The sequence below is a fragment of the Durio zibethinus genome, chromosome 21 (assembly GCF_047325235.1).
Source record: "Durio zibethinus cultivar Kanyao isolate XHJ-2024 chromosome 21, ASM4732523v1, whole genome shotgun sequence".
NCBI lineage: Eukaryota > Viridiplantae > Streptophyta > Magnoliopsida > Malvales > Malvaceae > Durio > Durio zibethinus.
The window spans coordinates 2181983-2197328 of NC_143182.1; the positions used below are offsets into that span (position 1 = coordinate 2181983).

The 15346-nt window shown below is 33.3% G+C and overlaps 2 protein-coding genes and 2 pseudogenes across 10 annotated transcripts; all 4 read right to left on the reverse strand.

Moving 5' to 3' along the window:
* Window positions 1-469: 469 nt before the first annotated feature.
* On the reverse strand, window positions 470-964 carry LOC149512761 (SKP1-like protein 1A pseudogene; annotated as a pseudogene).
* Window positions 965-3725: 2761 nt separating this feature from the next.
* Window positions 3726-4717, reverse strand: LOC111304718 (SKP1-like protein 1A pseudogene; annotated as a pseudogene).
* Window positions 4718-5835: 1118 nt separating this feature from the next.
* Window positions 5836-10795, reverse strand: LOC111304716 (AT-hook motif nuclear-localized protein 11-like). Of its 6 annotated transcripts, none has more exons than XM_022901566.2 (6): window positions 10534-10795; window positions 8908-9355; window positions 7899-7966; window positions 7138-7269; window positions 6667-6828; window positions 5836-6286 (listed from the first exon to the last, which is right to left on the reverse strand). In XM_022901566.2, the coding sequence occupies exons 2-6, from the start codon at window positions 9335-9337 to the stop codon at window positions 6056-6058; spliced, it is 1023 nt and encodes a 340-aa protein (XP_022757301.2). In that variant the 5' UTR covers window positions 9338-9355; window positions 10534-10795; the 3' UTR covers window positions 5836-6055. The 6 variants fall into 6 exon arrangements, with proteins under 6 accessions (XP_022757301.2, XP_022757303.2, XP_022757300.2 ...); XM_022901568.2 differs by having other exon boundaries at window positions 8908-9360; XM_022901565.2 differs by having other exon boundaries at window positions 10333-10795.
* Window positions 10796-14284: 3489 nt separating this feature from the next.
* On the reverse strand, window positions 14285-15327 carry LOC111305936 (uncharacterized). Of its 4 annotated transcripts, none has more exons than XR_016331052.1 (4): window positions 15172-15327; window positions 15013-15074; window positions 14680-14920; window positions 14285-14391 (listed from the first exon to the last, which is right to left on the reverse strand). XR_016331052.1 is itself a non-coding variant. In XM_022903815.2 (4 exons), the coding sequence occupies exons 1-3, from the start codon at window positions 15227-15229 to the stop codon at window positions 14792-14794; spliced, it is 249 nt and encodes an 82-aa protein (XP_022759550.1). In that variant the 5' UTR covers window positions 15230-15327; the 3' UTR covers window positions 14337-14391; window positions 14780-14791. The 4 variants fall into 4 exon arrangements, 3 of the variants coding, with proteins under 3 accessions (XP_022759550.1, XP_089605980.1, XP_022759549.1); XM_022903815.2 differs by having other exon boundaries at window positions 14337-14391; window positions 14780-14920; XM_089749854.1 differs by lacking the exon at window positions 14285-14391 and having other exon boundaries at window positions 14519-14746; window positions 14847-14920.
* Window positions 15328-15346: the final 19 nt, after the last annotated feature.

Sequence of the window (15346 nt, forward strand, 5' to 3'; positions counted from 1 at the left end):
TTTTTGGTTTTACAACCAGCCCAACCCACTTGCCCTGATTTTGTTTTATTTTAAGCCCAACTCCCAAACTTTCCTTCCAAAATAAGAGATCCAGGTCCATAAAAGTTTGTCTAACCCATCAAAACAGGAACGAGCTAAAAGAAACAAGCCCTGTCTGAGTCGTTTTCTTTTCTTAAAATATTCCATAGTTCATTATCATACAATATGGTTTTGAGTTCTTCGTTCCTGTATATTGATTTAAATCATGATGCTCTTGATCTCTTTGAAACAATAATCGAACCCTCCCCTTGTTTGTTTCAATAAAATCATCACTTGCTTGACCAGAAAAAAAAAAACAAAAAGAAAAGAAAGCAGAAGAAAATCAATGCTAACATAACAATGTTCGATTACTTGGAAATAGTTACGGAATAGGGAAAGTAAACACAAAACCAAAGAAAAAAACTAAGAACATTACAATAGACGAAAAGCTCTAAAGAAGGATAAAAGAATTCATGCCCATAACTGAAGACCAAAGCTTCTTACGAGTTTCATCTTCTTCTTCATTAGTAAAATCATTCTTGATATGAAGAAGTTGACGAATTTCCTCTGCGGTTTTTCCATTAATCATGTCAACGAACCTTTGACATCCTTGATGGAGCAAAGGCTTAATATCAAGAAAGTTTGCAGCCGTAAGAAGATGATAAAGAACAGTTTGATCAACTTCAAAGAACGTAGCATCCCAATTCTTTAGTGCTCCCTTGTAGTACTCCAAGTCTTCACCATCGTCAACATGTCTCCTGCACCACTCAATCACTCTAGCGAAGATTGTGCTGTGAACGTTGTTAAGTGGAATCACCCCACCTGAGCAGTCTTCAGCCATGATTTTGATGGTTTTAGACATGGTGGCCACCGCCTCCTCAACCTCAAATATTTCATTGTCTGCAGTCTTTATTTTCAAGATTCTAGATTTCTTGGATGATGCCATAGTACTAAATATTATTATGCTAATCGAAAGCTCTGCCGACTATCAATGGCTAAAAGCCAGAATATATAGAGTTAAGTTTTGTTTAATTCTATCAGGGAAACTAAGTTTTTCTCTCCTAAACTGTGTGAGATTTACGAAATTATAAGAGCCGGACCCCGGATTATAGAGGGGTTGGATATTTGAATTTTATTTTTTTTTGAAAATTAATGCGTGGATTATGATATTATAGACAGAATAATATCTAATATTAGATTACGATATTGTATAAGATTTTTTTTCTTAATTAGTAGAATCTTTGTAGTATTTTTTTTAGATTATTGAATAATAATTTTTAATCTTGTAACAAATTTATATTAAAATCATCCTAAAAAATGTATTTTAAAGCACCATTAAAATAGTGATTTCATATTTTTTTTTCTAAAAATATGTGCAGATTAAATAATCATCTACCTCTAATCAACTTTCAATAATTCACTTAACTTTCATTAAAAATGAATAATTAACTTTAAAACAAAAATTAAACATCAAATTAGACTAAAAAGATAAAAATAAAAGATCAAAAACTAAAAAAGAAAATTCATAGAATGAAATCAGGACAAGAATTTTTTCCATTGGGATCACAGCACAAATTCTGAAATTCAATGGAAAGAAAAGTAATGCAAAAATTAAAAATAATCACCTAACAATCAAAGATGAAAGTCTTGATGGATTCAATAGATTCGCCAGTGTTCTTCAAAGGTTTGACTCGATGCCCTTGTTATAAAACTCTCCATTATTGTTAAATATTTTTGTTGTAACTATAATTTCTACTTTTCCATTTAATGCCTAAAGCCAAAAGAAGCATCAAAGCAGTTCAAAGAAGGGTTTTCCCTTTTCTTTTTTTCTATTAAATGTTGAATCAATTTTAGAAATACGTGCTTTGATAAGAGATAGTATTTAATACATTATTAATGTAAGTTATTAATTTCACAAGCTATATTAAGAGATTAACAGATATTTTATTTTTATTTTTAGTGAATATATTTTTTTAAATATACTTTAAGATATATCTGTCATTTTTTTAAATTTCATTTGTGAAAAACTTCATAATTTATTTTGTAATTTATTTATTTATTTTTAGATAAATTAATCAGAGGTTATGGGGATTAGAGAGTTGATTTGGTAATAAGGATGAGTACCTAATATTAGTTACATATTTATAACCAAAAAAAAAGAAAAAGAAAAAAAGAAAAGAGGTGGCATATTTTATTGGGCACCTAAAGTTTGCAAGCCTAGTGGCAAAATCAAGGGCAAAAATCCTTCTAAAGACAAAGCAACAGGAAGAATGACTGACTATTGTGTCGAAGGTGAGCTTTACACAACCTACAAATCCTTGACACAAGTGACTGACGAGCCATACTAAGGCAGTTCTAACAGCTTCCAGAAAGAAGCCGATCGCCGTGGCCTATCAGAATATGACAAGAAGTTCCACTCAGATGATCTGAAAATTGTGGGGCTGTCAACAGGGTGGTTCAACAAAAACAAGAGGTGCTTCCACAACAACACTACAAGGGGTAATGAGCGCAGCGTGGTGTCCATGGTGGTGGATGAGTGTGAATCCACGATGGGATGTGACGACTAACATGATTATCAACCTCCTTGTGCTAACAACATTGTTGATGCCTCAAAGGCTGTCTGGAAAGCCTGCCTAAGACTTATGATAGAGTTAATAAAATGTGCAAGGTCATATAACGAGGTCGCTGGTTTGGAGACAGGGAAATTTAAATTATGATTGTGCTTGTTCCTAGACGAAGTAAGAACCGTGTAAGAGTAAAAGAGATAACAAGAATGTTGCAATTCTGCTACGTTGATGCTATAAGGAAAAGGGATGTTGGACATGGTTAGAAGATTCTTTCAGCCTGAAATTCCTTTACAGGAAAGAACCAAGTGAAAGAGCCAAAAATAAGCATAACATGCGAAAAAACATTTTAAATTAAGTGGATAATGTTGTTTTTAACTGGTCAGAAAATTTTGTTCAGTTGTTATATAGGCCAAACTGAAAAATAAAATTTGGTTGAGATGAGCAGACTTAGAAACAACATCACAGTAACATTTTCAAAGATCCTCAAATAATTTGATACAATTAGCATAATGAACACGTGTGCCAGGCATGAATCATGATGCATACCCCTTAATTTTGTAATTATTGAAAAGTCCTCTAGAGTATCTCTGTTAGATGTTCATCCTGGTCGAGTCATTCTATGTATGTTTTCTAGCACCAGATTACGACGCAAGCTTCACATTATGATGATGCCGCATGTTACTGGTCAATTTAGGGGACACCAGATTGCATATTATGATGTATTGTAGTGAAGAAGACTCTGTGCATGCAGTTAAAACCTTGTTCAAGAGTGAAAGAGTTGGCAACATTGCGGTTATGCCGATCATTGCCTATAATAGTCAGTATAAAATGATATCTTGGTTATAATTATCAGAACCCTTTTGGCCTGTGACCTGTCAATTCTTTACACATAATACAACGGAGTGAATGTTCCAGAACAGGGATTGGCTGAGAGAATTTCTCCTCTTGTTTTTCTAGGTCTGTTATAGTTATAGAAAAGGTGATTGAAAAACGAAGACGTTGGTTCTGCTCAGATGATAATTCTCCTCAATTAGACAATAGCTCAATTTAGGTTTTAAAACCGGCCCAACCCACTTGTCCGGAATCCCAACTTCATAAAGCAGGGCGGATTTTGTTTTAATATAGCCCAAATCCAAAATTTTTCTCGTGAATTAAGTGAAACAGGTCCATTAAAGTTTGTTTAACCCATCAAAAGTGGAGCGGGCTAGAAGAAACAAGCCCTGTCTGACTCGTTTCTTTTCTTAAAATATTCCATAGTTCATTATTATACTATATAGCTTTGAGCTCTTCGTCTCTATTTCTTGATTTAAATCATGATGCTGTTGATCACTTTGAAATAATAATGGAACCCTCCCTTTGTTTGTTTCAATAAAATCATCAATTGCTTTACCAGAAAAATAAAAAGAAGAAGAAAAAAATGGAAGAAACACCAACCTAACAATGTTCAATTATTTGGAAATAGTTAAGGACTAGGGAAAGTAGACACAAAACCAAAGAAAAAAACTAAGAAAGTTACAGTAAACAAAAAGCTCTAAAAAAGGATAAAAGAATTCATGCCCAGAACTGAAAACCAAAGCTTCATACGAGTTTCATCTTCTTCTTCATCAGTAAAATCATTCTTGATATGAAGAAGTTGACGAATTTCCTCTGCGGTTTTCCCATTAATCATGTCAACAAACCTTTGACATCCTTGATGGAGCAAAGGCTTAATATCAAGGTAGTTTGCAGCCGTGAGAAGATGATAAAGAACACCTTGATCAACTTCAAAGAACGGAGCATCCCAATTCTTGAGTGCTCCCTTGTAGTACTCCAAGTCTTCACCATCGTCAACATGTTTCTTGCACCACTCAATCACTCTAGCAAAGATTGTGCTGTGAACGTTGTTAATTGGAATCACCTCACCTGAGTAGTCTTCAGCCATGATTTTGATGGTTTTAGACATGGTGGCCACCGCCTCCTCAACCTCAAATATTTCATTGTCTGAAGTTTTTATCTTCAAGACTTTAGATTTCATGGATGATGACATGGTGTTAATATTATTATGTGAATCGAAAGCTCTGCCGAATACTGATGGCTAAAAGCCGGACTATTTAGAGTATATATAGAGATAGTGTTTTGTCTAATTCTATCAGGAGGACTATGTTTTCTCCCCTGAATTGTATGAGATTTACGATTTTATAAGATCCGTCTTGAATTGCGTGGATGTGATATCTTTAAATTTTATTTTCGAAAATTAATATATAAATTATAATATCGTAATCAGAATAATATTTAAGATTATCATGGATATGATCTTATATAAGATTCTTTCTTTAATTAGTAATCTTTATAATAAATTTTTAGATTATCGAATAAAAATTTTTAATCTTCTAATAAATTTATATTAAAATCATCCTAAAAATTAGATTTTTATGCACCAGATTTCATATTTATTTTTCTAAACACGTGCGTATTAGATAATCATCCTCATCATATCAACTCAATAATTCAATTAAGTCACTTAGCTTTCATGAAAAAAGAAAAATTAACTTTAAAACAAAAATTAAACATCAAATTAAACTAAAAAATAAAATAAAATATCAAAAACTAAAAAAAAAGAATAATTCATAGGAATCACAGCACAAATTCATCAGAAAGAAAAGCATAATAAAAATTAAAAAATAATCACCAAACAATCAAAGATGAAAGTCTCGGTGAATTCAATAAGTTCGCCAGTGCTGTTCAAAGGTTCTAACTGTAATGTCTGCTTCTCCATTTGATTGCCTAAAGCCCAAAGAAGCAGAAAAGGAGCCGGTTGTATTGGGTACCTAAAGCCGAAGGTGGCATTATTAGTAAGCCTAGTGGCAAAATCAAGGGGCAAAAATCGTCCTAAAGACAAATGCAACATGAAGAATGACTCTGACTGTTGAGTTGAAGCCGCGGTTTACACAACCTAAAAATGCTCGACATGAGAGACCGGCCATACCAAGGCAGTTCTAACTCTCAACAGCTTCCAGAAAGGAGCCGATGGTGGTGGCTCATCGGAACGTGACAGACAGTTCAATTCTGATTATCTGAAAATTGTGGCACCATCAACAGGATGGCTTAACAAACAGAAAGCTTCCACAATCGACAATACCACTGTATGCGGTAATGGGCGCAGAGTCGTTGCCATGGTGGTGGATGAGCGTGACGACGAGCATGATACCATGGCTGCTTATACTGCGAAGTGAGGCAATCTTACCGGTTCAAATTAGAGAAATGAAAATCATGAGCGCTAAAATTTTTAACTAACTGTCATCAAGCTACAAATATCAGAACAAATCCCATTGTCTGTCATAGTCAAGGGTAAATTAAGTGAGAATCATGAAGCCAAAAATCAGGCTGGCCTGGCCTCTATTCTGTCCAAACCATAGGACTTTCAAATTACAATCAGGTGGCCTTCAACAGCAAACTATATACATTGTTCATGAAACTATTAGAGTAAACAGTCATCCACGCATTAGATCAATGTCAACATGGGTATTTCGCATATCCATTGATCGTGAACCAGGCCATACACCTGCTGGCGAAGTTGGAGTCAGATTTTGACTTGGCGAAACGACAGGAGGAGCTACTAGATTGTCAACACTCTGATTATCAGAGTCTTTTAGACCGTCTTGACCACCCCCCTTCTTGTTCTTTGTCTTTGAACCACCACACAGAAAACTTCCCACAATCACCTGGTTCATTCATCATTCACTTAAGATACATAATAAAGGATGATTCAAATTGCATGCTCATGATAGATAACTAAATGCCCCGGTATTATAGCCTAAAGCATATGGTAAGTTTAACTGATTTACCCTTTGTAATGGTATTATTGTAGCTTCCTAACGTTTCAGACACAAAATGAAGCAGGCAAAATTAATTTGAGCTGAAAAAACACTGTTCAAATTACTGTGGAACTGCCCAATCTCAGTTAACCCTTATGTGCAATGCCAGCAGGATGCACAAAGAGCTAGTACTAACCCATACAAGGTATAATTAACATAAATAAATCGGCAATTAGAAATGAGAATTACAAATAACATCATAGATATTACGGCAACCAAAGAGTTACCTGAACAGGACTTGCTGCAATAAGGATTCCTCCAACACCTCCACCAATGACACGGCCATCAGGACTGGCAAGCGAAACACTAAGACCACCAGTTCGATGGCGAGAGCCACTATTGCTGGTCAGCAGGTAAGAGCCTGATAAACATAATATCTCAAATCGCCCCTACAGATGTCAAGATAAGAGTTTCCGAATGAGGAGGAAAAAAGGGTTAATATGTCAGAACTGAAAAACTTGTTAAATGGTAGTCATAAAACTACTGACAATTGCAACAATATTGGACAGCATATATATGTGTGTGTGTGTGTGTGTTTAAATGCAATCCAAGTTAGTTTTGTCAAATTCACAGGAATAAGCCAGTAACAGGCAAACCTAAATTCCCTCAAAATTCCTCAACAAAATATTCTTAGGTTGCCTGACTGCCATAAAACAATATAAGAAATCAAGAATCAGGAGGTTATTGAGTGCTCAAACCTCATATGTGACAGTGCCACCTGAGGATGATGGCTGGCGAAGAGTTACAGTAGAGACAGCACCATTGGCTGACAAAATGCATACTGCTCTTGGCCCTTGCTGTGAAAATGACATTATTTTTGTTGCAATATCCTACACGAAAAGTTAAATAGTAATTTCAAGACAAAAGAACTTTCTTATACCCTGCCAAAAGATATAGTACCACATTTAAACAATTAATACTTCAAAACAGAATATCTACTTTTGTTAACAGAGTAAAATCTTAAGAAAAACTTAATTCCCTCATATATCACATAGCTGAAAGAGATAGCCTGCCTCGGTAAATTGAAAATACAAGGATACATAAGACAATCAACAAGAATGTTTTATTAGATGAAAAGGTATAAAGAAGAGCATGGACAACTAGGCTAAATATTTTTCGTTCATTAATTCTCTATAAATGACAACATATTATAATCTAACTCTGGAAAGTTATTTTCAGTTTTGCAAGGAGATAGTGAAACAAAGCAAGTTACTGTTCAAACTTTTTCCTCATATTTGCAATCAATGTCTAATCATGCTTTAATGAACAAATCCTGGGCACTTCCAGTTCATAAAAATATAAAAAGTCAAGGAAACTATATATATAGACCAAGCAGCATTTTCCTTATCACAGTACCGATTGGCTGCTGGTAGCCACACTGTACAAAATCAAAGTTTCTTGTATATTTATTTTAGAGGGTAGAGACCCAGGCACTAATTAATAAAAGAAAATTGCATACTTCTCCTACAGCAATGGTAATGACGTGTGGAGTAAAACCCATCCCAGCTGAACCAGACAGCCATTGACCTAGCAAAACAATTAGATATTTTCACCATCAATCACATAGCAATAACAAAATATGCCAGAATTAGGCACTGATAAGCAAAGCTAAATAACTCAAGGTAACCTTTAAAAAAGGCTTAGAAATCCAGCTAGTAAGCATGCATACTTAAACTGCAAGCAGCAATATCAGATTACATGTTCATACACCAAGGAGAATGAAATTTCAGCTTATATGGATTGGATAAGTTATTAGTAATGGAAACTTGCAATTTGAATATTTATGTCCTGATTATATGTCACCGGCACTTATTTAAAGTCTACAAGTTTTACCAACTGTCAGTATGTTCCCAACTATATACACGGCTGAGCATCCAATTTGATAAGAGCCAATCATAAATGTAATTTTATTAATCTCCTTGCAACACTCTGAGTTCTGCTTCTCTTTTCTTTTTGCATTCATTCCCTTTCTCAAGACAAGCTCTAAATTTTGCTCCTCTAATTTTCTCCTGCACTAATTTTGTTCTTTTAAATTTCCACTGCTTTTGAAATTTTTTTGCTTCCAAAATTTCAGAAAATGGACAAACTCATGGATTATAGTCAGGCCAATAGGCTCTTTTTTTTTTTTTTAATTGAAATGGAATATTTTATTCATTTATAATGGAAGAAGCTTCTGAATTCTGACCCTACTCCACCTTAAATAAGCACAAATGAGCTAACCATTTAAATAAACCAGTAAAAATTCGAAATCAGATCAGTTGGCAATATTACGAAGTCATGACAGCATTGACATAAACCTGATTAAAATATGTGGACACAGCAAAATTATTTTATCCTATGCAACAAGAAAATTTGCAAAAAAAGCTTATTTCCACCAAGTTAAAGTGCCACTACAAGTTACAATCCACCTAACCAAGCTCTACGCATTAAAAAAAAAAAAAAAAAAAAAGATAGGTAAAACATCTTACCAAGGGAAGCTAACTGTTGCTTCCTTCCAGTACCCGGTGGCCGCCCTCTCCCCCTTTTCTGGCTTGGTGTTATTGTCCCAGGATGAGTAGCTGATGCAGGAGTCAGTGCTAATGAAACGGTCCCATCAGGTCCATACTTTCTGGGCCTTCCTCGTTTACGTTTCACAGTCTCACTAGGTGGCACAGCTGAAGGTGTGCCTACATTGACACTATGAGGGGTAATTCCTGATGCAGACTCTACAGGTAAGGTTGATCCCATAGTAGTGGCACTAATACTTGATTGGTATTGTACATTTGGACTAGATAATGGATGAATGCCTGGTGATCCATGCATCCCAGACTGTGTTCCAGACCCTGACCCAGTTATTCCTCTTTGTTGTAGATAGTAAGATGCAGACCCCGTTAATGCCATAGCATCCCTTCGATCCATGCATTTACCTCCAATAACCTATACTTGAATGTGCCTTCAAATCAACTTACAAGCTAATTTAAGGTAACTAAAAAGATAGCTCTATTTGTTCTTAAGTTCAAAGCAAAGCCAAACACTCCATTCAAATTGCAAAGTCAAAATAATAGAAAAAGCACTCATGAAGCTCTAAATTGTGACCCACTAAACAGTTGGAAAGCATATAGATCTTGGAAACAACATGAAAAGAGATAGAATAGAACAAGCCATATGAAAGATTATAACAAGTCAAAGAAGAACTTGTTTCCTGCTTCATATTCCAACAAAACAAAATTCACAGACGCATGGGTCAAGGAATTGAGCCATAACACAAACCAAAGGGATACATTTAGCTTTATAAACGAAGCTCCTCGATCTAGACATGAAAGAAAATGAAGCGTCAAATTATTCGCAACAGTTCTAAAGTAATAAGAGAGGTACTAGTAAAAGTAAAACACCAAGGAAGAAATTACAAGGCTATAAACGGAAAAAGCAAAACCAAGAATCTAAAAGCAGCCAACAGAAAAACATAGAGAAAGAAGAAAAAAGAGTTGAAATATCAAAAGCTCGGAACTTGAAAGAGAACAAGACAAAAATGCAAGCTATTTTACAGCTTACCAAACCACAGGAAACAAAGCAAAAGGCTTCATATTAAAGATATAACGAAGCAGATTGAAACTGAAAACCAGGTCCACACTCTCACCAACCCTATATACCTTTAACACCAAGCATCTTCCACAGCAAACCCTCAGAACTTAACATACTTCAGAATCACAACCCAAAGAAAACGATTTACACACATACATAATTAAGAAAAAAAACAAAAAAAAAGAGACAAAAGCCGAAGCCAATGCCATAAAAGAGTCAAACGGAGTTGAAAGAAGAAACAAAAACTATCTTCAAAAACTAAGCAAAAATGGGTAAAATTTTTTTGCTCTTTTTTCTGAAAGAAAAAAACCCAGAAAGATAAAGTAACTTACATTAGTGAACTGGGGTTAAAGGTCCAACCTTTTGAAAGTAAGAATTTTGAAGAAGATGGGTTTTTTATTTTTTTTTCAAAAAAGAAAGAGAGTGAAGTAGTCTTAGTGAAGAGGTTAAGGGAATTAAAGGCAGACTGAGAAATGCAGAAAAGAGGCCATTTTAGCTGTGAAGGTGGGAAGAAAGCGTTTGTTATTACTTACTACAAAAAGCTCCTTTGCATACACCAGTCCTTATCGGGATGCATATTTCTAGGGCACAGCTTTCTCTTTCTCTCTCTCTCTCTCCTTCTCTTCACTATAATAAAAGCTGTTTATCTTTCCTTTGTTTTCTCTCTCTTTCTCTCTTGATATCTAAAAAGGTTCTATCTTTATCTTTGGTTTCTGTCTCTCTCTCATCTTCTTCTCAAGTGACGAATGAGTGAGTGATGATGCTTTGCTTTGCTTTGCTTTGCTTTACTGAGTTAAAACTTAAAAAGAGTTAAACTTAGAGGCTTTTGTAAACGAGGGAAAAAAAGAGAGAAAAACAAGCAAACAAACAGACAAATTCAACAGAAAATAAAGCGTTTTATTCCTGGATAATCATCTAATCCTAATTGATATTTATTTCTTTGTTTGAAGTTGGAATTTTGAATATTGAATACTGTCTGAAAAAAAAAGCTGTCTACCGCCACCTCCCACGCGCAGTTATATCACGTGTAGTATTATTCAATCTTTACCTTTTCCTCTTTCAAATTCTAGCTGACTAGCTGGAAGAAATTAAAGCGAAGGGAAGGAGCGCGTGGAAAGCAGGCACGAGGGGATGGAAAATGGGTTTGGTGGGATGGTGGAGAAAAGAGGAAAAGGCTTGTTTGCATGTGACCTTTCTCTGTTTACCACTAACATTGCTCTGTGTGTAGACCATCAGCCTAAAAATATCTGTCTCGAAGCATTGATAACATCACCCCTCGGTGCTCACTGCTCACCCATCTTAAATCAAACCAAACATATATAGTAAAATATACAATCATATATTTTCATGCAAATTTAGCAAACACCACTTAATTTTTTTTCTATGTTTTTCATCATTGATTGGCCTTAATTATATGTAAAAATAACTGTAACATATGTCAATTTGTGTACATTTTAATCATTTATTTTGATGTGATTGGGTGTTTATCTTAACATAAAATACTATAATTTTGATAATACGAAATAATGTATTCTTGAAATAATTAAAAAAAATGGTTAATTAAAGACAAGTTCATAAAACCAAATGTTGTCATTTTCTTTCTTAGATTCTTTTCCAAAAATAATATTAAATTTAGCATTGTTTATTGCAAAATACCATAAATATGTTCCAATTCTTCATTAAAAGAAGCTAAGTAATTATATTAATTAATCCTTTTTAAGATTGAATTCATTTCTATCAATTTGATAGCTCACCCTCTCCCCCCCTTTCCTGCATGGAATGGCAAGACAGGGCCACAACATTAGACAAGAAAATGGCCTCATTAGGCACAAAAATTTAGAATTTGTTTGGCATATTCATTGCCCGGATAGAAAACATCCCATAAAGTGTCTCTTTCCATCTCTAATTTAGGCTATCCTCTTTGTGAAAGATTTCAATTTTGAGTATTATATAGTATCTTTTTTTAATTAATACGATAATATATTTTATACAATAATAAAATGAAAAAAAATGAATGCTACATTGTCATATTTTAGTTTATTATAATTCTTTTTAATAATAAAATAAATATCCATTGTGTTTTTTTTACTCTTTTCCACCTTATGGATCAAGGTTGACTTTGTAGGTGATTATTTTAATGCAACCTTTTTTAGTATAAAATTAAATTATTAATATTAGGTCAAACTTAGGATCAAGAACCACAACAAAGCACCTCGAACTGTGATCTATGGTGGATTCCCCGGTTTCTTTACAGTTACATTTTTTGTTTACTATTTCCTTAGGGAATTGTTAAAAATAATTACTATTCATTTAATTATTTTTTTTATTTTGGGTTCATTCTTATATTCAAAGTCCCGTTTAAATGATCATATTTTTTAAATTAATAATGTAAATTATAATCATAATCAAATATTATATTTATGTATAAAAAATTATTTAATAATCAAATAAATAAATTAAAATATAATTAAATAAGTCGTACATAAAATTGAATTAAACTCATATATAAATTATAATGAAACTTAAATTTAAATCTTGAAAGTTTTAAAATTTTCTCTTTACCATTAAAAGAATGCTTAATTACCTCAATGATTAAATTTGAAAAGCAAGAAATAAAACGTTTTACCGTCTTTAAGCTATATAAATGTATATAATATTCATTTGCTTAATAAATTTATTTGAGTTGGAGTTTTCGCATGCAATAAAAATATAAATTTAATTCAAATAATTTACATAATAAATTTTAAAAAATAATAACTAATAAATTGTAGCTTAAATTCCAAACCTTTAATTTATTTTTTAAGGGCGTAATATAGCTATCAATTAAAATATACACAATGAGCTGACAATTGTTCGTGAAAAATGAAATTGTATTGAATTTTTAAAAATATCTAATGATAGAAGATTTCAAGTCAAGAGGTTGGAAATTCATAGCGGCCCACTCTTTTGAACATTTCAACTTTAATGATAATGATGAAAGACTTTGGAATGCCTATGATTGATTCAAACATAGAGATTAATTTTAAAGGACAGTTAAAGAAAATACTGTAAAAAAGACATAATTTGACAATAAGATATGTAACTTTATCATTTTTCCTCAATCGACAGGCAAATGCTTACATCCTCTATTTCCTACAAAAATTATCATTCTTCCCATCACTATTTTACTCTCTCTACCTCAAAATATTTATTATGTATTAATTTTATGGATTTTTAAAAAATCTTTAATTTAAATATATTTAATATTAAAATTTAAAATTTCATGATTTATAACATAAAAAAATAAAAAGATCATAAAAAATAATATAAAAATATAAAAAATAAAAATTTTAGATATTAAAAAAAATAAATTTAAGACAAAAAAAAAAAGATGGATAAAAAAATTGGACAGAGAGAATAATGTTTTACCCTTTGATTGCTATTACTTTTTTAATTCGATTAAAAAAAGGAAAATAAAGGTTAGAGTTCAGAAAAATAAATAAAAAAAGGAAAATTAGATCAAGAACTATTAACATTGAAATTGGTTCCAATTTATTAAACTTAAGATATGGAGTCGGCAGGTCCAGACACTTTAGTACCAAAGTAATGACCCATGACAATTAATACACGTTTTTTTTTTTTTTTTTTTTTTCTTTTTCAGGGCCAAACTTTGACTACCAAGTACTAAAATTTCACCTAACCTGCAAATAATTGTCACAAAGGAAGCATAGCGAATTCCAAAGATTTAATATGGTCAAAGGTGAAAGGACATGAAAGCTTTGCTAGTTTGTTTGCTTGTTTCATTCAGCTCAATGTTTAATCTAAAGCTTTCAAGTTTGAACCGTATTGTTTCATTGTAGTGCTAAGACCAATTCACCATTCAGATTTCCATCTCCCCCTTGCATCTTTCATTACCTTTCTTGTTCCTAAGCAGGGGTGACTGAGTATCGATGAAAGTAAAAAGGACATTATTTTTTATTGACTAATCTTCTGGCGTGGAGGGAGGTCTTGGACTGTGCAAATTTCAAAGCTCAGTACGGTCTATTACAAACCCACCAGGCAACCAGAACACCGGACGGCAGAGAAAGATGATACAGAGCAGCAGGCATGCATTAATAATTTGACTGCTTGCATAACTACAATAAGTGGCCTCTTCATTATTGCAGATGAAGAGGCCTCTTCAATCACATGGAAACTCCACTTCCACAATTTCAGATTCACGTCAATGTGAAGTCATAAACGTGACTAACTCAAATTATTCATTAGTAAGCAGATATATAAATCTACAAATGGATCCTAAAAAGATTTACCTTTTCTTCACCCTCTACAATCTTCTTGCCTTCCCATCATTGTATGTGTACAATGTAAGCATAGCAGCCTTACGCGTTACAGAGCCCAAGATTTTCTCAGCTCTTAAAAAAATGATCCAAGAAAAGCAAATATACCCATCAGAAAACAAAGGATTGGTAAGACATCATGTTGTATGTTTAAACGTGTATTCCAAACTAACACACATACTTATGTTAGTAAGAAAATTGGTCATGGAAACAGCTTCATTAACCATTAACCAACAATATGCTGTCACACTATCCAAAAATTATCAAGGTAACACATACTTTATCTCAATAAGCAAAATTTAACAGCAAGAAAAAGTTACAGATTCCCACTAAAATTACAAAACCATGAGCTCAAAATTTTACTTGAATGAAGCTTCATTTGTCAAGCTCCATAGCTTGAGCTGCTTTGGCTTTAGCCACATCTGTTAACCTGGTCTTCAAAACCATGAGCTCAAAATTTTACTTGAATGAAGCTTCATTTGTCAAGCTCCATAGCTTGAGCTGCTTTGGCTTTAGCCACATCTGTTAACCTGGTCTTCAATTTTCTCTTCCCTACTTGGAACCCACTTCCACCTTTCTTCTTTTTCTTCTCATTACCATCAACCTAAATGAATTTCCGAATTGTCCATAAAATAAATTACTGTTAAATAAAAAAATAATAAAATTTATTTACCAATGAAAGAATAAAAGACTTACCTTCATCTTATTCTTCTTTGCTTGAAGCTTCTTAGCCTTCTTTTCTTTCTCTGCCTTCTCCCCTAATTTGCCAAAACAAATACATAATAATAGATCACTGAAATAAACAAATAAATCAAATATAGCGGATAGAGCGGAGAAATTTGAAGAATTTGGTACTTTGGAGATCGAATTCGTGCTGCCTTTTTCTACGAGCCAAATTATTCTTCTTCGACATTTTCTCCTTCTGTTGGCACCGCCTCTGACTGGATCGCTGTTCCTCTTCTTTGCTTAAACCCTAAACCTAACCCTTGCTTTGACTCTTGACGTTATTTTATTCGGGTTCGCGAAGTGT